A 23,426-nucleotide genomic window follows, 5' to 3' on the forward strand; every position below is an offset into this window, starting at 1 on the left:
GATTGGGTTTGTTAGAAATTAGTCAGGGCAGAGGGAAAACCCCATCGGGTCCCGGGCCCTTCTTGGCCTTGGAGGAGAGGCCGCGGCGAAGCAGTGCCGAGGAACTAGCAGTCCTCGCCCGCTAACGGCTAACTGGTGTCCACAGGGGCTTGATTGCAGGCCTTTTGTCTCGACCACAGGAAAAGCATCATTTCCAATGCCAGCGAGACCATCTTTTCTCACACTGGACGCTTGTGAAATGCCCAGGCTGCGGGGCGTCCTCACTGTGTGTTAGCTGAAGCTCTGGTCTGTACATGCACTGTTTAAAGTACTGCAAGCCCACAGACACCTGTGGTCGAGGGGCCACTGTGACAGAAACAGACTCTTGCTAGATTCAGTCCCCCTAAACAGAATGGTCTGGAAGTCTTACAGGTTCAGAGCACAGCTCTCAGACTGAGAAGCAGACAAATTCAAGTTGTACCTCGAAGCAGAAGCTATGAACCAAATTGCAACCTTTTCATACCAGCCTAGAATTTGATACTGCTGAAGCAGGCCCAAACATGGAGACACGACTGGCCCTTATTATTCTTTATTGCATTTAATTTCTGCCAAAGACAATGCTCTCACAGCTGCCCTGTATAGCACTGACATTAAACTGAACCCAATCTAGCAAAGAGTGGCTTCTGAAATGGTGGGAGAAGTGAGGTGTGGACCAATCTTTACGGGGCAATCACCTCAGATATGAAGTACAAGGTCCCCCGGTGTCGGTATAGCCGTGCAGAGGGCTGAAGCTGAATAGCTTTAGTGAGATCATTTACGGCTTCAGTAATTCGTCCCAGAGGGGACAGAATCTAGAAATCCAAAACATGCAATCAGGAAAAGTTCCTACAACCAGCCCTCCTATACTGTCAGTGTTTTAATTGTTCAATTCCACTGAACCACACACCACTCACAAAGCTCCCTGTAGCAGGCTGCGACCCACGGCCTCATGCACGTGCAGGTGGATGCACAGAAGGGCCACTAGTCTCAGTTTAGTGAGAGGAACCGGATACGGCTCAAGCAGCTGCCTTGCTACTGATTCCACTCTGGGCATACCAGATGTGGCTCTTCTTGAAATAAGACCCCTTTTTTCTTATGCTACGTTCACTTTTTAAGTATAAAATTGGCACATGCACATTCAACCACTGGGAGAGACAGACAAGTCCTGGCAGTTAAGCCCTTCCTGGTCTCTAGCTCTACTCCCTGTGGGAGCAAAAGATGAAGGAGGATTTCTAGGATCCCAGGTACCCTGTCAGGCCCTAGCTCATCAACCACAGTCAGCATCACAGGGGAAACTGTCTGTCCACTTGAAAAGCCCCAGTGAAAGAGCCAGCAGTCACTGCGGTCCAGGCAGCATGACAGCACAGATGACAGCCCAGCACCCAAAAGGAAGTCAACACGACATAAGAAAGCCCCGTGGGTCCCTGTGTTCATGCAATCCACCCCATGCACTTGGTCACAAGCAAACATCATTCCAGCAATTTCTAACCAGGGTGCTCTAAGAAAGGTCATGTTCACCCTGTGTTACAACTGGTCACTTGCTCTGCAGGAGGTCAGCATAGCCTGGGAGAGCACTTGTGTGGGCCCATCCCAAACATCAGCAGTGGCTTTCAAAATGGAAAAAGATGGACATGGCCTGGAACTCATCACAGGGTGGGGCGGGGCTACCATTTGGAAGGAAAAATGCCCTTCTCTGCTTTATTAACACCTAGGTAAAAACTATCACATCTTGGTACAACTGCTAATATCCACAATAATGGGTTAAAATATTTTCATCAAATACAGATTATTTCAGTAAACACAAAAGCAAAGCATTTCACAAATTAGTTCTAAGGCAGACAAAGGCAGACTGCGATTTGGCTGTGAAAATCATGATGTAGTGACTGCTGGCAGTGTCATAAATATTGCTATGTATATTTTAGATAATGGAAAAATTATTGTGCTAATCACCAATATCATTTTAGATAAGCAATTAGTTTTTTTCTCAGATGAGCAAAATTTAAAAACCTGCAAGTCTTAACTGAATTCCTGGTTTATCAGAATCATTTCATGCAGCCCCAGAGTCATGAGGGAAATACCAGCCCACCCAGAGTTGGTGGGACACAGAGTAGGCAGCCCAACCACTACACAAGAGCCTCAGCTCTGGGGACAGGACTCCAGCCACCAAGCCCAACAGTGAGACCCAAAATGGACAGGTAAGGAACTACATCACCGAGAAAAATTAGATGAAAACCAAGTCCCCAATACAACACAAAAACACTAAAAGAAAGTGAACTATACGACACTACAACTTGAGGACAGGACCTCCAGATGCAGTCCTGGAGTGACTGAGCACTCAGTGTTCCTATCCAAGAGCTAACTGTACGCACACACTAGCATACATGACCCCAACAGCCAGCACTACTGCAAGAACACGGGGATTTAAAGCCACAAACGGAGTCTTGGCACCCTCCTCTCTCTGCAAAGCACCCTCCTCCTGCTGTTCTCAAGCCTCACCTGCCAAGCGCCTAGCACACCCCTTCAGCTTCTGTGCAGGCCACCTACGGATGTCCACTCCACAGATGCTACAGACACCCCCTCCCATGCCTCTGTCTCTACCTGGAGCTCTACAGCAAACCTACCTGCTCTGGGCATCTATGGAGGCAGGTCCATCTCACAAGAACTGTACATGAGCACATGGGTACATACACTCAAGCAATTCATTCATTCATTGTTCATTCATTCACTCATTCTCCCTCCTCCTTCCATACCAGTGGAATAACTGCTTCCAAGGGCTACATATTTCAGGTTGTCCAAATGCTGTTAGAGTCAGTTTTATTAAATTGTGTCATTTACATCTGCAATATGGTGAATGATATCTCTTTAATGAGTGTCTGCTGCAGAAGCAGACAATATAACCACATGTTTTCACTCTAAATAGCACTCGCATGGTACTTTAAATGCATCACTCATTCCATGGTTGTCCAGTATTTGCCACCATACTTTCAGGCCTTAGGAACTAGGTAGGAACACAATTCGGCATAAAGGAGCATTAACAGTTATAATGATAATCATGGGAAAAGGCTCTGAATTTCAGCTAATTCAGGAACAGAGGGAAAAAGAAAACCGCACTCACTTCAGCCCGCTGCTCAAATACCTCTGGACGGTCAGGTTCCAAGGCAATTACTCGGCTCAGTTCAAACAGAGCAAGCTCAGCGTTCTTAATGTCCTTGAAAAGGTATTAGCTTAGTATGAGACACACTGCTGCTTGGGACAGTGGCAAGATCTTCTGAGACACTAACAATGCAGTCCCCAGAGAAACCGCTCCTTATCGATGAACACCAACTTCAGTTCTCCGCCAATGCTCTGCCAGGTTCGGTCAGGGAGTGGTGTCAGGTCAGCTGCTCAACTCACCCAAGTCTCCCGCCCTTGAGGAAGTGGCACACTAATCCTGAATGCTTACCGCAAGTTCACAGATGGCAGATATCATCTAAACGTAACCTATCTAATCCCCCAGGGTGAACACATGGATGCCAGCCTGGGGAATGACACCCACCAGTGAGTGAGGAACAGGAAAATGCCAAGTGTCGATCAAAACCATGAACTCAGAACCCACTTCATGACTAGTCTAGCTAAATTCTCTTGAGCATGTACAGGCTGAGTTTATGCTTAAAAATGCACATTTAAGTTTCCACTAAAGACAAAAACAAGTTACATGTTGAGCTGCAAAATTTAGACAGATGGGGACAGGAAGCAGCACTTATCTGAAGGCTATGTGACAGCTTGAACCTAGTCCCTGCTGATATATGACTGAAATGGTTTTGTACCCTCAGTTCCATGGTTCCCGGGGCTGAGTTTGTCCCAGTCCTCTGTTTCAGAAGGGTACAATTATAACTGTCGCATCAATTTTCTCCAAGCTAGTATCAGCAGGTAGAATGTTTTAAACTTCAATAAATTCTAATTAAAATATTTAATAAAATGTTAAAGACTGTGACTTTTTAATGTAAAAGTTATAAAAATGGTGATTTTCCCTCCAAGCACTATTTCACATGAATGTCTTTAGTTGAGAATCATACGAAGAGTTTGTGTACAACACTCTAAGCATGCTGACCATAAGGGCACTCTGTGATTTACTGCATAATCTTGGGAAAGCACTTTTACAGCATGGTGGCTTTTTAATGAACAGGGCTCACTGTCACCTCCACCGCCTTCCTCGGGGAAATAAAGGGGATGACTTGATTATTGCTGCAAAGACCTTTTCCTATCTGCAAAAAGCATAAAATGTAGCAAATAAAAACAAATGCCACATGCTAAAAAACAAACAAACAACAACAAAAAACCTGTGTTCTTTCACCCAACTTGTCACGACTATGCCTGGATCTCAGGCTGTACGTCCCACTGTGACAATCTAGCCTTGTCTCTGCATTCTCGGGGAATGGTCTGGGAATACGGTTAGATCTCTGGCTTTTCCTGTGGCCAGCTCATCACTGACTTGGGAGACCCACGGGAGCCTGGCTGCCCACCTTCTAGCCATGGCACCTGGGGTGATCATCCACCCTTCTTTCTCGTCTGTGTCCTGGCAGAGCTGAGTGAACAAGAAGCAGTTTGGACAAAGGCTTGGGTGCATCAAGCCACGTGGGCATGGCGGCAAGCGTAACTATACATACTCACATGTAATCCCTTCTTTCCATAGGCTATCCCTCGGCCATAAATTGCACTAACCAGATCAGGCTCCTCCTAGTCAGACCAAAACAGAAACACGTCAAAAACTAGAAACAAACAAAACAAAACAAGAGTCAGTTTCTGCTTAAAGCTAAGTAATACCTCAAAAGACAGCTCTATAGCTTTACACTGGTGTGACTCTGTAGTCCAGATCTGCAACCTGCAACCAGAAAGCTTGCTGAAGGAGACATGCTGAGGACTGCTATGCGTTGAAACATGACTAAACTGCACTGGATGGAAGGGACCCAGCACTGCTCAGCACTACAGTTTCCCTCATGGAGCTGTCTTAGTGCAAATGCCACCTACTCAGCTGCTCCATGATTGGCACATCAGCAACTGCATCTCACAGAGAGAGAGGCTGGGAGTTCAGAAAAGGGGGGATGTAAGCAGTTAGTTTTCTAATGCCCTACCATGTTGCCTTGCATGCACCCATGACTTAACCGGAGGAGGCAGGAGTCCTCTCAAACAAAGGAAGAGCAGCAATGCATTCCAGAATGTGCCAAGGAGCCATGGGAATGAAGTATCTGACTCTGTAGCTTGCTCTCCCATTCTTCCACTCCTCACAAGCCAAAGGGATCCTTTTCCCACCTCCAGAGGTAAGGACAACCCTTCTGCAGTCCCTCCAGAGGCCCTGCCCAGGGTAGAGGTGTGACCTCTCTTCTGTCTGGGTGGCAGGAATACCTGTCTATGCTGGGTCTCTTTCACCTCATTTTTTAATTCTTTGCTACAAGGTCCTGGTGCAACTTGAAGAGCTGTTCAGAACTGCCCCGGCTGAACCCATCGGAGGGGAATATACTGCTCAGCCTCCAAGCTAAGACTCGGAAGTCTGCCCATACTACGACAAAGAGCACCTCCTCCGCATCCATGCTGGTGAATGCAGACAAATGAAGGGGAGGACCCTGCGTTCAATTCTTAGGCTGCTTACACAGATTAAGGACCCTGTGGTCCAGGGGCCCAGACAGCAATCTGGCACACCATAGGCAAAAGGTCACAGAAATTCAACCCAACAACTGTCCTGCTAGTTTCTCCTGGAACCTCTGGGGAGACAACAAAAAAGTCAGGCTGTAATACCAGCACTGGGGACGACAAGGCAGGAGAATTGGAGTTTGAGGCAAACCTTGGCTTTATAGTAAGATCCTATCTCAAAACAACAGCAAATGAAAACTATAAAGAGCCAACAAGAACAAGCACGCTTCAATCATCTCCCGCGGTAGAAACTCTCTTGGGTTCCTTCCCGGTTCCCATGCGATTCTTAGTCTGTCATCTGTACACCCTATGCAACCACATGAAGGTTGTCTGTGCATCTGCCAAGGAGGAGGAGTGCCCCAGAGGTCACAGAGGGTCACATGGTCACAGAGGAGTGCAGGTTGTAATGACACCTTAGAGCAATCGCTGGCCCTCGTAGGTGACTCCGGCACTGTGTGCACAGGAAAGACAACAAAACGGCAGCCCCTCTTCTGGTGGAGACGACGCTACCCATGACCCCATCCTGAGAGCATGTCTTCCTGCCAGTTATTGAAAACAAACCTGAGTCTGTTCATCCACAGACAGAAAACACATTTGAAGTAAAACATACTATAGAAAACCAAGAAGAACTAAGCCTTTATGGGCTTAAGAAAGACTGTAAAGAGCCGGGCGGCGGCGGCGGTGGTGGTGGTGGTGGTGGTGGTGGTGGTGGTTGTGGTGGTGGTGCACACCTTTAATCCCAGCACACAGGAGGCAGAGGCAGGTGGATCTCTGTGAGTTTGAGCCAGCCTGGTCTACAAAGTGAGTTCTAGGAAAGGCACAAAGCTACACAGAGAAACCCTGTCTCAAAAAAAAAAAAAAAAAAAGACAGACAGACTGTAAAGGGCACCAAGGATTCTAGGATTCTAACTCATCACTAAAACAGGAAGGCAGAGCAGGTGGCTGCTGAGTGGGAACACACAGGTGTGGAAAGGCATGGTACAAGACAGGAGAAAGCTACCAGAGCTAGGCTGCCTGCTTTGGCGGAGGTTTCCACTCAGGCAGAATTGAGCAGACAAAACGGGACTCGGGCCTAGAGAGGGTCTGGACACAGTCCACAGGGCTCTCACAGGAGCCCTGGACTCCTTGCATCTTGGACTCAAACCCGAGACAACATTTCTGTGGACAACAGGCCCAAGCTCAGATTTGGTGTGACTCAAATGTACCAAACAGGCGGTTTCTGCAATGAATAGTTTACTCTAGGAACCACAACGTGAATCAGAAAGAGGTACAAATAAACCGTTACCCTATGGATGCGACTGGCCTCACCTGGAGCTGGGGCTGGCTCTCAGAGTGCCACCTCATCCCCCTAAAACCACACACACACACACACACACACACACACACACACACACCATCTTCTGGATTCAGATGTCTGGGGTGTGCCACTCTCCTGTGCCATCACCCAACCCCAACAACATTGTATTTCATACTGCCACCCAGGGTGCACATGGGCCCACCACTGTATGTAACACACACATGCACACACAGACATGTATGTGCACACTGCACATGGGGATCAGCGAAGAATCATTGCATGAGATGCATCCTTGCTGTCTACCAACGATCACTCACTGAGAGCGGGAGCAGGGAGGCACACTGCAGGGTCCTACAGGAACTGATGCTGGTCTCAGACCTCACTGGTCATCCTGCTCTGTTCCCTTCCTAACGCCCACTTCACGCTTGGAAAACCAGAACTACTTCCCCGTCATTTCTCATCAACTAGCCTGGCTGAGGATGACAGCATCTGTCCCCAGTCCAGCTGGGACACACCTTAGCCCTGTCCCCAGGAAGCCTCTGGGGTAGGGTTTGGGGAAGAGTCCAGATCGCCACCCAGACAGAAGGTAGCCTGGGAGGCAAGACCATAGCTTCAGTCCAAGGCTTGGCTGCAGAGGTAGGGAGGGATGGATAAGGGATTGTATTGCTCGGGGTGTAACTGGAATAGTGGCCAGGTTGGCAGAAAACAGCCCATGGGTCCCTGGCGAGAACATACAAGCAGAGGGGTCTGGACCTCAGCTGCAGCAGAGCGGGGTGACAGTGTGAGTGCAGAGCAGGTGTGTGGAGTGTGAACTCCTGAGTTAAACTGGAAGGGCATGCAGAGCTGGGTGATCGAATGGGACTCAAGTGAGGGGGCAGAAAAAAGATGTGGAATTCCGAATAAGATAGCCTTTTGGAAGCCCAAATGTAGGTAAAGCACAGCCAGGCACTTGGGAGGTAGATCAAGAGTTCAAAGCTAATCTCAGCTACATAACAAGTTCAAGGACAGCCTGGAATACCTGAGACCCTGTTACAAAACACCAAACTAACTAACCACGTAGATAAGTAAGTAAATAAGTAAATCCAGGTAGAGCCAGAACCCAGCATAGCAGCTTTGATCTGTCCCTAGCACCTGGGAGGCTGAAACAGGAGGATTTCTGTGAGCTGGAGACTTCTTCATAGGGGGATAAAAAAAAAAAAAAAAAAAAAAAAAAAAACACCAACCAACAAACAAAAAAAACCCAACAAAACAAAACAACAACAAAAAAAACCCTAAAGATAAAGAATAAAAGGGAAAGGGGAAGAAAACAGGAAGAAGAGCCTGGCAGGTCTATGGTTGTAGCTCAGTGGTGATGCTTGCCGAGCAAGGACCAGAGACATCCTTGGCACTTTCCCCACCTCTCAAAACAACAACAACAACAAACAAACAAACAAACAAACAAAAAACCAGCCTGAAGTCACATTTAAGATTACGTTTTGAAGTCAAGTGCTATTATCCCATGACCTACAAATACACAAGTACAGCGTATCTTAGCTGGGCACGGTGCTCCAGCCTGCAGCCCTGGCTGAGGCAAGAGGCTTCCAAGGCCAACCTTCCAACAGTGAGATTCTGCCTCAGAAAACCAAGCAAACGAACAACAGGCCCGAGCAGACACGGCTTCAGTGTCACAGGATCACTTTTCACACCTGTCACCGCTGGAATCCAGTGTCTTTGAAGCATGTCTTCTCACCCAGGCACAGAACCTGGCACAGAGTGAGTCTAACCACAGGTCAGGTTTATTTAGCGACAAACACAAGGCATGCAATGAACAGCTAGAGAAGCCTCAGAGGGGATGAAAGACACCAGGCTGCGGTGTGCTCTGCTAAGCCTGTGCTAGCTAGAGATGGTGGAGTCTGGCTGATGGAGAGGGGCCAGCTGCAGGGGGAACTGAAGCAGACAGAGTTTTGCCTGGCTGAAATGGCTTGTGGGAACCTCCAGCTACCACAGCAGGAACATTTAGAATAGTTTAAACCTTAAAAAAAAAAAAAAATTGCCGCTCAAAAGCTGATAAAAGTTGAAGCATTGAAGTGCTAACTGAAATACAGGCACACTGACAGCTTCCTGTCTTCAGCCTCCTTCAGGGGAGCTATGGGGTGTAAAGTGTGCCCACAGGCAGCCCCCACTCAGGCCTTCTGAAACCCTCCCGAGGCCTAACTGTCCCCGCACTGCAGCCATCCCTGTAAGCGGCTGTGTAGTACTCATGTGTCGCGCCCCCCCCCTCCAGAGGCTGCCTTTGAAGAAACACTTTGTGACGACACAGAAGGACATGCACCATTGTACTACTGTATTCAGAGTCTAGTGTTACTACTCCTAAATTTAAGTACAGATATTTAGTTTTAAAAATGGATACAACCTTATCTACTCACATTAAACATCTTTAGCTTTCAATGTTAACAAGACAAAGCTTTTATTTATGTGATATAACATATCTTTAAAACAACAAAAAGGAAAAACAGCCCCCCATGGTGGCCCATGCCTTTAATTCCAGCACTGGGAAGAAAGAGGCAGGCATCTCTCTGTGAGTTCAAGGCCAGTATGCTCTACAAAGTGAGTTCCAGGACAGCCAGGGCTGTCACACAGAAAAACCCTGCCTCAAAACAAAACAAAACACATTATCTCTAAAAATAAGTTGAGATCAGTGCATAAAGTTTGAGGCTACTGAGCAAACATGACCAATTTAGTCCTGTTTTTTAATAGGCTCTTCAGCATTTTAAGTGAGCTCAGTGAAATCTATACGATCTCCCAACCTTCCTGAGTTTCTGCAGCTACAGCATCTGGGGAGGGGGGTGGCCACGGCAACAGGGAACAACCACTCAGAAGGCAGTCTACATGTCACTGTCACGCCATAGCTAACAGATGTAGTGACGTTAATTTTACACGACGGGCTAGAGACACAGCTCCGAGGTTAGGGGCACTGGCTCTGGCTGTTCCTGAGAGGACCTAGTTTTGGTTCCTGACACCTTCATGAGGTGACTCACAACTATCTAATACCCTCTTCTGGTCTCCTGGGGCACCAGGCACACACTAGTGAGGGTACATACAAGCAAGTACTCACATATACCATAAAATAAAATAAGATAATCTTGAAAGTAGAGGTGATTCTTTTTCTACCATAAGGCTGGCTTCTGAATCCAAACTAGAAAGTCATTATGTTCAAAGTCAAGTCAGAAAAATCAGTACATTAGGGGTGCAATAGGGGCTAAATTCTGCCTCAGTGGTGCTCATTTACTTAGAGGGTGTTTATAAAATGTTGCAAAAACCACAGGGTGTCTGCAGTTCTTTTGTGGATGGAAGGTGAGAAGCAGAGTTGTGTTAGGAATTCAAGAGCACCACAATCAGATCGAATCCACACAGAGGTCCAACTGCTACATTAAACTAGCCAGGTACCTGCCCTACCAGGGCCAGAGAGGCAGGTAACTGGGCTAAGGTTCGGCATTCAATGTCACCACTGCCGTGCACAGATGCACGTGGAAGTGATGCAGGACTCTGATGTGAAATCAACCTAACTCAAATGAAAATCAGCATTTCAGTCTTTGGGGGTAGCCCACACATTAATTCCAGTACTGTGGAAGCAGAGGCAGAAGGACTGCTCTAAGTTCAAGGCCAGTGCAGGTTACAAAGTGAGACACTGTCTCAAGATGAATGAATGGATAGATAAATCAGCAACTGACAGTGCAGACGGATATTTACAAAGCGCTTACTGAGCTTGGTTGGATCTGGTGGCCCACACCTGTAATCCCTGACTCAGGAAACTGTGGCAGGATTGAGAGTCAGGCTCCTCTGGGCCACACAGTGAGACCTTTACGAAGAGGAAGAAGATGGAAGGAAGGAAGGAAGGAAGGAAGGAAGGAAGGAAGGAAGGAAGGAAGGAAGGAAGGAAGGAAGGAAGGAAGGAAGGAAGGAAGGAAGGAAGGAAGAACAGGCAATTGCTCCATTTGAGCCACAAGACACAAAGAGGACACTTTTCTATGACAAGCACTGGAATAAACGCACTGATGAGGATCTTGGGAATACCTCAGATTCATACCCTGATGAAACAGAGCAGATGATGGGAAGACAGGAAAGTGATCTCATACATACAGCAGCTTTATAACCTCCAAGGCCCTGCGGTCACCCTTGTCACTTGTTGGAAGTGGGATCAGAAGTTGCTGCTTTGCGATGTAGTCCACAGCTGTCTAAAAAGTCTGCTGAGTATTAATGAACTCAAGAAAACCCCAAGTCTGTGTGAGGATAGCTATCACAGTGTGGTTTATTTAGGATGGTCACTGGCTTTAAAACAACCGATGCTCATCTGGAGGGTCCTACAAGCAACAGGTAGAACTGGTCAGCACCAGCACAGCATAAACAGAGATGCTTAGTCAGTTACAGTTTAGAGAGGACAAAGAACCTGAGCACCAGCGGGTGTGTTTGAGGAATTAAGGTTCTGAAGTTCTGGATAGGAAAAGGGATCCTGGGATAAAAATCAGTTCTACTAACTACACCAAGAAATCTGACCGTTACATTTACCAATATAAAGAAAGCAAGAGCAGTTTAATTTAAAAGGCAAATATGCTGTCAACATTCAACCTAAAGAGACTGGTTTATGCAAAATCCACCCATGTAAGAAAGTTCTGGTTAAGTGGAGTTGGTGGCAGCTACTCTACATCTGCTGCTGCCTACTTGTCCGGAGTCACAATGCACCCAACCGGTGACAGGGCATTCGAAGGAATCAACAGGGAAGGAACTCTTAAACACGGACCTAATAGAGGAAAGCTCGGGCAGAAAAGAGGACTGAGAATTTCCATGAAAACCTCTGGTGAAATGGCAGCATTTGTTATTGAATCTTGGAGTTTTCTACTTAGCATAATAACATGTTACAAAGAAACGCGACAAAGAGTCACAAGCCTAACCTGGACACTCCACTGTCCTCGCCCATGTGTGCACAAACACAGATTCCACACTCCTCACTGTGCAGAGAAGGCTGAAAGCACCAGGAAAGCCAGCAGGAGACTGCAAGGGGCAGCTGGGCTCTCCTGCCCTGAGACAAATGCACTACAAAGGACCCTTGGTCCTCCCTTCCACACTTGACCTGACCTACAGCACACACTGGCTATGTCTCAGCCTGATGGAAACACTGTATTGCTACTGTAGTATCTCTGCACAGAGAGAAAGTCTGACCAATGGAATACCAGCGTGTTCTACAGCTCCAGGTGGCACCCACAGACTGGTTACAGCACAAATTTAAACACTAATATAAAATCTGTAGTACGTGTATTCAGATCATAAAACACAAATAGTAATAGACTTAGAATTTAAATGACCTCAGAATGGTAGAATGAGGACATTTTTTATTTTAATGTTTTAGTACTATCATCAATCACAAAAATAATTCTTTTTTTAAAAAGCTGAACTAAATGATTATATATCTTCAGGTGCTGGTACCATAAAAGAACTGATTTCTGTTCATAAAAATGCCTCAAGTTGCTGGGTGTGGTGGTGCATGCCTTTAATTTCAGCACTCAGGAGGCAGAGGCAGGCAGATCTCTGAGTTCTAGGGTAGCCTGGTCTACACAGTGAGTTCCAGGATGGCCAGGGTTACACAGAGAAACCCTGAGGGGAGGGGTAGCGCTTAAGTCTATGACCAGACTACCCTGAGGGAGTCCAACCTCACCTGATCTCAGAAACTGATCAGAATTGGGCCTGGTTAGTACTCAGATAGGAGGAAAATGCCTCAGATCTCCTCTCTAAACAGGGTCCTGTGTTTACTGTGGAAGTCTTACTTACCCTTTGTAATAATGTAACACTAAATAGAACTGCAATTTGAAAACCTATTTAAACATCTATCTTTGCATTTCAAATTCCACTGAAAAACAAAAGCCTATGTGACCACCCACACACAGAGCTTGGACTTAAGGACCTCAAAGTAATAACCAAAATCCTCATGAATTTTCTGGAAATATAGAATTATCAACATAATCCAATTGTTGTGGGTTTTTTTTTTTTTTTTTTTTTTTAAGGAACTCAGGCAAAGCTCAAGTTTCAAAGCTAGTACTTTAAAATGAAGTCTATCTGCTGGGCTTGGAGCTATCTGTTGTCCCCTCTGAGCAACAATGACATCTGAGTAGTGAGAACTCAGAGTGCCTGCTGAGGTATCAGATACTAGGGCATAAAGCACAAGGTATAGGATATTTCATCTAAACCAAAAACGAACATTTCTATGATTCATACATGCAAGCTCAGAGCAGAAGGTGTGGACGTGGGAGTGGGCCCTTCTCCCGTAGAGCACTGGCCAGACCCATCAACAGCGGACAAACTCCTAAAACAGCACCAGTGAGCAATGTGAGGGAAGGACAGCACTTCTGCGGGGTCTCCTCCACAGCACGTACGGGCACACTTACACACGCTTCCCCCCCTTCCTCCTTCTCTCTGCGCACGTGTACACGGGGCTTTAGCTCTGTAACCAGGGCTGACCCGGAACTCACTCTCAGCCTCCCAAGTGCTAGCATTCCAGGTGTGCACCACCATATCACTAGACTATTTGCTAACAAGCAATGGCCGAGCCTGCCTCAAGCAGCCTCACCATTCCCTGCTTAAGTGAGAGGCAGAGCCATAAGCAGGAACAAGTTAACCTCAACTCCTGTCCTGGAAAAACACAGCTTTAATGTCCACCGCTCACAGTGGGTCCAGATCTCAGAGAAGGTCGGTCTCACGGGAAGTCCATGTCTCGTAGAGGTTCCATGGCAGAGAAAAGCAGCCTGGAGCTACTTCTGGTCAATCTGGCAGCAAAAGGCTACCTCTATTACAGGAAGACGCAGACAGCATGCGCTACTCAACCAACACTGATCTCCTTTATCTCATGTAGAATAAAGTGATCCTTCAAGGCCTGGCGCCAAGAAGTCATGGTCAACGCTGCCCTTCTTCCACTCCCTGCAACTGTGCATCATGTTTCACTGCAACCCTGCAGATGTGTGGGTTCACCTTGCATCACATTGAACACTCATAGTCACACACCCAAGGAGAGCATTACCTGGAGCATTGTTGAAAAATGCCTTATTGCTTCATCATAGAGACCGCTGCCGACCAACACATAGGCAATAGCTGTGAGACAAAAGAGAAAAGTGTCAGAGAAAACAAGAAAGGCAGGCAGGCTATAGTCAGTCAGTCACTCTGCCTTGTCTCAGAAGGCAGCTCTGAGGAGGGGATGCAGTTAAAGAACCTAAAAGCAAGCAGACAGGATGCCCTGGGTCCTCCCTCCCACCCGCGCCCTCCAGCACTGGCTGGGCAGCCTGCAGGCAGCATGGAGCCTGGGATGCCAGCACAAGGGCCTATCTCATAGCTCTTCTCGGGCCCTGGCAGGCCCAGACCTCTGGGAATGGAAGGCTCTTGCTCTCTGACTGGCTGCGAAGAGGCTGGCACGACTATCTCTGCACTTGCCCACAAGGTGTTGAAGCATAAGTGGCTGGGGGCTGCCCGGAAACAGCGGCACTGAGTGAGGCCATGAAAGCGGCCCCAGGCTGCAGAGCCGCCCTTCCCAGCCTGCTGCACCCAGACCCAAGACCAGCTTTCTGAAGTAAGAGGATGAAGACCGCTGAAGAGCAGCTCAGTCCTGCCCAGCTGCATGGGGATGGGGACCTCCGAAACCTCGCCGGACTCCCTGGTTCTTGCCTAATAAGCCAGTGGTAAATTTTTAGAATTCCCTATTTCCCCACAGTTGGTACTGTCTGCGGAATGAAGAAATGAGCTATAAAAGGAACAGGGGCTGGAGAGGTGCCTCAGTGGTTAGGAGCACAGGCTGCTCTTCCAGAGGACCTGCGTTCAGTTCCCAGCAACCACATGGTGGCTCACAACTGTCTGTAACTCTAATTCCAGAAGATTCAACACCCTCTTCTGGCCCCCAAGAGCATGTAGACAGTGTACATACACACACATGTGAGCAAAACACTCATTCACAAGAGAAATATATTTTTTTAATTATTTAAAAAGTAAAATGAGGAGAATGATTGGAGATTCAAGATGGCGGAGACAAGCAGACGCAGGTAGGCCTGTGGCAGCGGCCCGCGGAGGTAGATGGGTCCGGCGGCAGCGGCCGACAGGGACATTTAGGCCCGGTGCTAGCCGGCCGAGACATTCAGGCCCAGCGGCGGCCCACAGAGGCGGACAGGCCCTGTGGCAGAGATAAGCAGACAGTGGTGGACGGGCCCGGCGGCGGCGGCGGCCAACAGAGACATTCAGGCCCGGCGGCGGCGGCCCACAGAAGTAGACAGGCCACTGGGCAGAAACGGGCGGACCCAGGTGAGTCCGCGGCGGCGACTCGCGAAGGTGGAAGGGCCCCAGCGGCCGACAGGGACATACAGGCCCAGCGGCAACCAGCAGAGACATACAGGCCTGGTGGCAGTTCGCAGAGGTGGATGGGCCCGGCAGCAGTGACGGGCAGGGGTAGGTAGGCCCGCGGTGGCAGCCGGTGGAGACATACAGGCCCGTTGGCCGCCCGCAGAGGCAGATAGACCCAGCGGCAGTTGACAAGGACATACAGGCCCTGAGGCGGAGACAAGTGGACCCAGGTGGGCCTGTGGCGGCGGGCCACAGGGGTGGACAGGCCCTAGGACGGAGAGGGGCGGACGCAGCTTGGAACGGGGATGCCCCAAGCCCCAACACCTGGGGAAGAGGTTATCTCCGTGGGTCAGACCCAGGGCGAGTCTGGGCACTCCGTTTGGGGACAACCCAGGGCCCAACTGCTGATCCTGTGAAACCCAACAACTTGGAGGTGTTGGTGAGACTACCCTGCTCAGCTGAAACCCATCTGAGAGAGGATTCAGATGCCTACAGTTTGAAGTCTGAAGAAACAAGATCAGCTGAGGAGTTGACAAATGAACAAAATGTGACCTGGGAACACAGAAGAAGGCACTACCCAGCCACTAAACCAGATCACCAGAATCATAAGTATATAATTCACCGACTGAAATCAGCTGTCCCTGAAGAAACAGCCCAATAGCACCAATTTAACCAAGAACCCCTACTAAACCAAGACTAAAAATTAGAACAAGAGAGGCACTCTCAGACACAGACACCACCTGCACCGCACAGAGGAAAATATGAGTAGACGCCAGTGCAAAAATACAGGCAACAACATAAAGACCTATATGGCAACATCAGAACCTAGTGATTCTACACCTGCAAGACCTAAACATACCATGACAGAAGAAACAGAAGAGATCAACCCTAAAAATGACTTTAAGAAGATGATAGAGGCCCTTAAAGAAGAAATAAAACATTCCCTCAATGAGGAAATAAAAACTTTCCTTAAAGAGGAAATGAAAAACTACCTTAAAGAGGAAATAAAAATTTTCCTTAAAGAAGAAATGAAACACTCTCTTAAAGAGGAAATAAGAACTTCCCTTAAAGAGGAAATGAAAAACTCCATTAAAGAGGAAATAAAAAACTCCCTTAAAGAAATGGAAGAAAAAACGAACAAAAAATGGGAAGAAATCAAATCAAGCCAAGAAAAAGCAATTAAACAGATGAAAGAAACATTCCAAGATCTGAAAAATGAATTTGAGACAATAAAAAAAACACATGCTGAGGGAATGCTGGAAATAGAAATCCTGACAAAACGAACAGGAACTATAGAAACAAGCATAACCAACCGATTGCAAGAGATGGAACAGAGAATCTCTGACACTGAAGACATGATAGAGAAAATAGATTCATCAGTCAAAGAAAATACTAAAGACAAAAAAGTTGTAACACAAAACGTCCAGGAAATTTGGGACACCATGAAAAGACCAAACCTAAGAATAATAGGGATAGAAGAAGGAGAAGAATACCAACTCAAAGGCACAGAAAATATATTCAACAAAATCATAGAAGAAAACTTTCCTAACCTAAAGAAAGAAATACCTATGAAGATACAAGAAGCTTACAGAACACCGAATAGGCTGGATCCAAAAAAAAAGTCCCCTCGCCACATAATAATCAAAACACTAAACACACAGAACAAAGAAAAAATATTAAGAGCCGCAAAGGAAAAAGACCAAGTAACATATAAAGGTAAACCCATCAGAATAACACCAGACTACTCAATAGAGACTATGAAAGCGAGAAGATCATGGACAAATCTCATGCAGACACTAAAAGACCACGGATGCCAACCCAGACTATTATACCCAGCAAAACTCTTAATCACCATAGGCGGAATAAACAAAATATTCCAGGATAAAACCAGATTTAATCAATACCTGTCTACAAACCCAGCCCTACAGAAAGCACTAGAAGGGAAAATTCAACCCAAAGAAGCTAAACACATCCATGAAAAATCAAGCAATAGATAATCCCACACCAACATACACCACAGAAGAAACAAGCTGGCGTAGCTATCCTAATATCTAGAGAAAAAGGATGTTTCAAAAGAGAAGAAGTCTTGTGGCAATGCCTCAGTGGTCCAGGTAACTACCAGAACTCGGAAAAGTTGGTTGAACTTGGGATTGACTGGGAGGCCAAAGATTTAAAAAGCAGAAGATTCTCTCAAGACATAAGTTGTGTGATAATAGTGTGGTTTGTGTGTGTGTGTGAATGAGAATTTGTAAATGTTGAATTCTAGGCTTCGACAATCATTGTCAGTGCAGATTAAGCTGCAAGTATGTATGCTTTAAAACTTAAATTATAAAGCTAGTTACGTTTTTCTAACAACTAGTTTTAATGTTCATGAGCATATTTTACCTACATTACTTTTTCAGGACGTTGAGAAAGCACAGGCTGGAGGCTGGGGGCTAGATGGTTTTGAGGAAGAGGTCTTGGTGGACTCTTTCATAGAGCAAAGGGAAGCAATGCCTTCTGGGAAATGAGCTAAGTTTTAATCTAGTCTTTAAGATTAGAAGTCAAAAACAAAAATATTAAGGAAAGGAAAACTTAATTGATCTTTGAAGTATTGTTATGTGGAATTGAGTGGGACTTTTGAGGCCTTTCTTCCAGAAAACAAGGACTTGGTTGTCAGGTCTATATTAGGCCTAAACCTTGGTGCCATGTAGTTGTACTTAAATCATTTCAATGGAAAGTGTCTTAGTGATTGGATCTTTTAGTGCAGTTTGGAGTTCTTCCATTTGAAAAATGTGATATTTACATGGGATTGTTTGAATCTTGTTTTCTAGTCCTTCCCCATCACCACCCTCATAATCTGAAGGTAGATTTTTCTCTTGATAAAGGAACAAAAAAGGTGAACATCTTGTTTGTAAATAGGTATCTAGTAACTAGTGGTAAACTTGAAATGGTAGAATTCTTTAAAGCCTAATTCTAGGTAGCCTTAAGAAAATGTATCTTAATTATTTTTGAACCTGTATTCACCTTGTTTTTTTCAAATATCTTAAGTTATATTTTCTTTTTCAGAGCTGCTTCTTATTTGGGGCTACTTTTTTTTTTTTTAATTGGGGCGTAATTCATAAAAGGGTATATTGTTTTGATGAGACTTTTTACAACTATGGCTGGATGTCTTTCTTTAGTCTTCCAAGAAGGGCCATTTTACTTTTTTAGAGTTACTTTTAAAGTCATGAGGTCAACAACTTGGACTACTATGCATGTAAGCGCTAATGCAAATTAAAGCCCAAGGTGACCTCCAGCAGCAGTTCATTCTATGTTGACAGTGAGAGAACACTTTGCCTGTTAGGATACAGTTACTCGTGGACTGAAATGCTGAAAAAACCCCTCCCCCTATTTTGTTTTTTGCAAAAATCAAGGTATATTCTAGGGTTTCCTGGTTGACCTCAACAGATAAACTGAGATGATAGTCTTAGATCAGAAATGATCTGAATGTAGATTTACAGTCTACGTGTACAGCTGGCTAAGTGAGATCGCTTTCATAGTTCTGCATATATCCCATCGGCTCCCCATTAGTTACTGAACTCTTAAAACTGGTATTGTAACATTATCACAATGTTTTGCGCCAATTTTATAAACTTTACAGTACAATATGTGTTCCTTTTCTGAGGCAAACCAAAGGTATATTTCTCAAGGTTCTGCTGCTATCAGCAGCGTTGATGGAGGATTTTTTATACATTTGTAATAGATAGGAATAAACCAGAAAAAAAGAAGAAAAAAAAAGTGGTGGAGGAAAAGGTGAACACTGCAAGAATACTTAAAAGGGCTGAGAGTTGCAAACGCCAAGAATGGCTTTGCATAGTAAATGGAATAGAACAGCTCTGAACTATAGCTTACTTTTCCTGGTTTGGTCTGACAGAATGATTGAATGCTTTTGTACAAAAATCAGAGCCTTAAAAACAAGGATTTGGTGAGATTGTAAAATGGTGTGCCACTTTGGCAAAACAGTTTGGTGGTTGGTCAAAATGCAAAACATTGTTACTCTGTTACTCAACAATTCTACCCTTAGGAATATATCCTCAAACTACTGAAAATGTGCACCTATGAAACATGTACATGAAGGTTTACAGCAGTGTGTTGCTAATAGTAAAAAAGTTAAAGCAACTCAAATAGCTATCAAATACTGGAGAGAAATAAAATGTGGCTTATTCATACAATAGAATATTATTAAGACATAAAAATGAATGAGAAACTGACAGATTAAATGACTTTGGTGAACCTTCATAATTTTATTTGTAGATCTTTCCATTTCTAATTTATAAATACATTTGGGGTTATAAATTATAAATGTACTGCCTCCTGTCAACATTGTATACTTCTATTTGATGATTTCTGTGTCAAATATTATATGGAAATGTTTCCAAGTATTTTCTGTATTAACTGTGAATGAATAGAACAAAATAAATTGCCTGTGATAAAAAAAAAAAAAAAAAAAAAAAAAAAAAAAAAAAAAAAAGTAAAATGAAATATAACTTCAGGGAAACCCTTGGTTTAAGAATATAGATCTGTCTGGGCCCTGGCTATCAAATTTCCCTCAAAAGAAAACAAATGGGGCCCTAATCTTGCCATATCTACCCACAACTTAAAAAAAAAAAAAAAAAAAACAACTGCTCCACATCTCACTTAAATGTAGATAGCTGTCGGGGTCTAAATTTTACTGTGGAGATATACCCGAGATATAAAAGAAAAACTGGGATGGCTACAATTCCAGCAGAGATCTCTACAGCCAGCAACTCATCTCTGGACACAGCCTTTGTTGACAGGCTCTTTTCTAAGAAAAATCTCCGTCACACAGAAGAGCCTGACTCAGCTCAGGCCCCACGCTGCTCCAGGGCTTCCTGGATGGTTCCTAAGAAGAAGGAAGGCAGGCCCAGGCCAGGGCTTTTCCCCCCTATTTGTTTTTATTTTGTGTGTGTGACTCTCTTGACTGGATGTACATCAGTGCACCACACACATGCCTGGTGCTCACAGAGGCCAGAAGAGGGTGTCGGGTACCCTGGAACTGGAGTTACAGACAGTTATGGGATGCCATGTGGATGCTGGGGATTGAACCCAGGTCTTCCGGAAAAGCAGACTGTGCTCTTAGCTGAGCCATCTCTCCAGCCTCCATACTAGGGCTTTAGTACCATTTACTAAATGAACATTCAACTAAACACATGCCAATCATTTCACAAAGATCAGTCTGAAGCCTTAAAGGACAATTAGTTCTTCAAGTCACCGCCAAAGGACAGCACAAGAGGGGGCACTTTCCAAATGGTGGCAGTGATCTGCAGTGACAAAGCAGAATAATGGACTTCACCATGAAGAATGGATGGCCAAAATTAGGATGAAATGGTCACTTGTCAGTCAAAAGAAAAATTCCTTGGGTACTTCCTGCAGCTAGTCATCTGTAGAAACTGGAGACCATCTGCTCTGCCTGTCTCTATGCTCATTATGGGTCCACTCTTCACTTGTGTGCCCACTAGGTAACGGGGAGCACCCCAACACACACTAGATGCTGGTGAACCCCATCTGTTTTAAATAAAGCATGCCAGGAATGGCCAAACCATGAAGCTCCTTTGTAGACCTGAGTGAATGTGGTTGTTCCACACCCATATTGGCCCCACTAACTGTGACCTGCCTCCTGTGGGAGGTAAATGCAGGCCTGGTTATGTCACCACACCTAGGATGCTACTCTGAGAGTCTCTTCCGTTCCCTTGTTGTTCATGATGATGATGGCACGTGACTCTTCTAGCACAGTATCAGAGCAGCTGACCTTATTAACTATTAACTTCCATAGAAACCCAGGGCTGGAATGGTCCTTACCAAGCACTGTGCAAAAGCCTTTTCTCCCTCCCTCCCTCCCTCCCTGCCTCCCTCCCTTCCTTCCTGTCTGCCTCTCTTTCCTTTGTTTGAGCCAGGGTCTCCTGTATCCCAGGTTGACCCCAAACTCACTAATTAGTCAAGGATACTGTAAACTTCCGATCCTCATCCTTCTACCTCCCAAGTGCTGCAACTATACCACACCTAGCTTGTGCTGTGCCGGGGACTGAACCCAGGGCCTCCTGAACACCAGGCAAGCACTCCATCAGTTGAAACACATCCCCAGCCCCCACCCAAACCTTTGGTCATGCATACCACACAGAATCTCAGGAAGGCCAGAGCAACCCTATCTGGCTTGGGTGGCAGGGCCAGTCTTCCAGCTCTCCTCCCACCTGGCTTCCTGCTCTCCATCCAACCACAGCTCTGGGCAGATGTTGACAGTGCTCCCAGCTCTGGGCAGATGTTGCCAGTGCTCCCAGCTCTGGGCAGATGTTGCCAGGGCTCCCAGACGGGATCCTCACCTAACTCTTCATTGGTGCTGTCGCTGTCAGTGGCAAACGGGAATCTCTTCTGTTCGGCGATAGACTTGGCCTGGCTCTGAAAACAAACAGAGATAGGTTTTAGCTTCTGACAAATGATGGAAGCCCTGCATGAAAGCCTGTATTTGAAGATGCCGGAGCTGTCTGAGCTCTATGGAAGCAGGAACATATATATGTGCCACTGTCTGCTGAGTTTGGAGAATACGGTTTGTAGGTGAATGCTTTGGTCCCCTTATCATCAGCCACTTCTGTTTTCAAGAGGAAGCATCTTCTCTACTTCATGGGGTTAGCCCTGTTGGCTACTCTGAGGCCCCTTCAAGTCTGCACATGCTCTTTGGTGCTTTTAATTATGTTGAGAAGATCACATTTTAGTCACCAGTTCTCCAGGGTGGCCTGAACACAGAATACCAGGTAAAGCATACAACTATTCCAGAATCCACAGCTACATGTTGGACATAAAGGCCTAAAAGAATCTGACCGAGAAACAAGACATATGACTAAATATTTCCCCATCAAGTAATGCACACAGCCATCTAGTGTAAAGCACCAGGCTGGCCCTAGGCAGACACAGAGATCATGTGTGGCCAGAAAGTTGCCACAGACACAATTCAAACTCCTAGGCATATATGCAGGAAACCCTAAATCAGAAAGGACTAAAGATCCGACACCTGGGCAAATCTAGAGGACGGGAATCAGGTGACAGCTCCAAACCTAAGCTTGTCTTTCCTTGATACACAGTGGAGCCCACTGGCACACACACCCAAACAGCTGACGTAATGCAGTGTGACCAATGAGCCATACTGCCAGCCACAATGAACTGACCAGTGTGTTCAGTGTGGTTACAAGACTTTCTTGTCATAAACCGCAGTGCTCTGCTTACCTATAAAGTCAAGAGCAAGCTAGCTCAGATCCAAACACACACAGGACAGAGGGTACCACCTTAGGAGGCAATCTCAGAATCACAGGACTGTTTCACATTCTGGCTCTTGGTCAAACCTCGGTTACAGAGGAACTTGCAGTACAAAGTCCACAGGTGGGAACCTGGCCAGTGTTCAGCAAATGCAGAGTGGCAGGACACATACCAGAATCTTTTCAGTGTTGAGAGAAAGCAGGGAGTCACAGGGTGCTGAGCCTCTCAGTTCGCAGTCTGACTCATGGAAGTTCAAAAACGACGACTCTGCAAAGCAAACATTCTGTGTCACTCACTCATCTCAAAGGTCTTGGGTGCTCTGGCATACGCTGAAATCTTAAGATGCCCCCAGACCAAACTAGAGGCAAGTTAAGAAAGCTCAGAGGCTCCCTGCACTCCAGCTGCACGGTGTCCTGCAGGTTACAAGTGCCCTGCCACCGGCACAAACAACAGCAGAGCTTCCTGAAGCGAGATGAAGGTCAGGAGGAAGTCAGGACTTATGTGAAGCAATGGGCAGAGCCAAAACCTGTCTACAACCCAGATGCAGCCAGTGGCCGGGGAGCAGCTGAATTAAACACCCCCCTGTGTGGCAGCAGCTGCCTCAGGCCTAAGACACACCTGCTCACGTGTATGCACATACCCACACACAAGAACAAAGCCTAGCTAGGAGACCTAACACTAGAAGATATGCACTAAGGGTCCAGAGCCCCAAATATAATAACATGGTCCTACAACTCAATGAGAAAAAGATAGTCAGATCAGAAATAAGCAAAGGGCCTTGACTGGGCAACTTTCTAAAGATATACAA

General features: G+C 46.0%; 1 protein-coding gene across 11 annotated transcripts in view; it reads right to left on the reverse strand.

Annotated features, from left to right (window-relative positions):
- Window positions 1-23,426, reverse strand: part of Ttc13 (tetratricopeptide repeat domain 13) — a 61,738-nt gene that overhangs the window by 25,599 nt on the left and 12,713 nt on the right. For 3 of the 11 annotated variants that reach the window (XM_037206352.1, XM_028889771.2, XM_028889770.2), the window contains exons 2-7: window positions 22,791-22,885; window positions 21,691-21,766; window positions 14,028-14,098; window positions 4,669-4,734; window positions 3,134-3,226; window positions 714-830 (exon numbers count right to left, since the gene is read on the reverse strand). In XM_037206352.1, coding sequence (XP_037062247.1) covers window positions 714-830; window positions 3,134-3,226; window positions 4,669-4,734; window positions 14,028-14,098; window positions 21,691-21,766; window positions 22,791-22,885 — 518 coding nt within the window. The remainder of the gene's footprint in view (window positions 1-713; window positions 831-3,133; window positions 3,227-4,668; window positions 4,735-14,027; window positions 14,099-21,690; window positions 21,767-22,790; window positions 22,886-23,426) is intronic. The other 8 variants (XM_028889777.2, XM_037206355.1, XM_037206354.1 and 5 more) reach the window with 4 other exon arrangements.

Source organism: Peromyscus leucopus, chromosome 5 (assembly GCF_004664715.2).
Source record: "Peromyscus leucopus breed LL Stock chromosome 5, UCI_PerLeu_2.1, whole genome shotgun sequence".
Lineage (NCBI taxonomy): Eukaryota > Metazoa > Chordata > Mammalia > Rodentia > Cricetidae > Peromyscus > Peromyscus leucopus.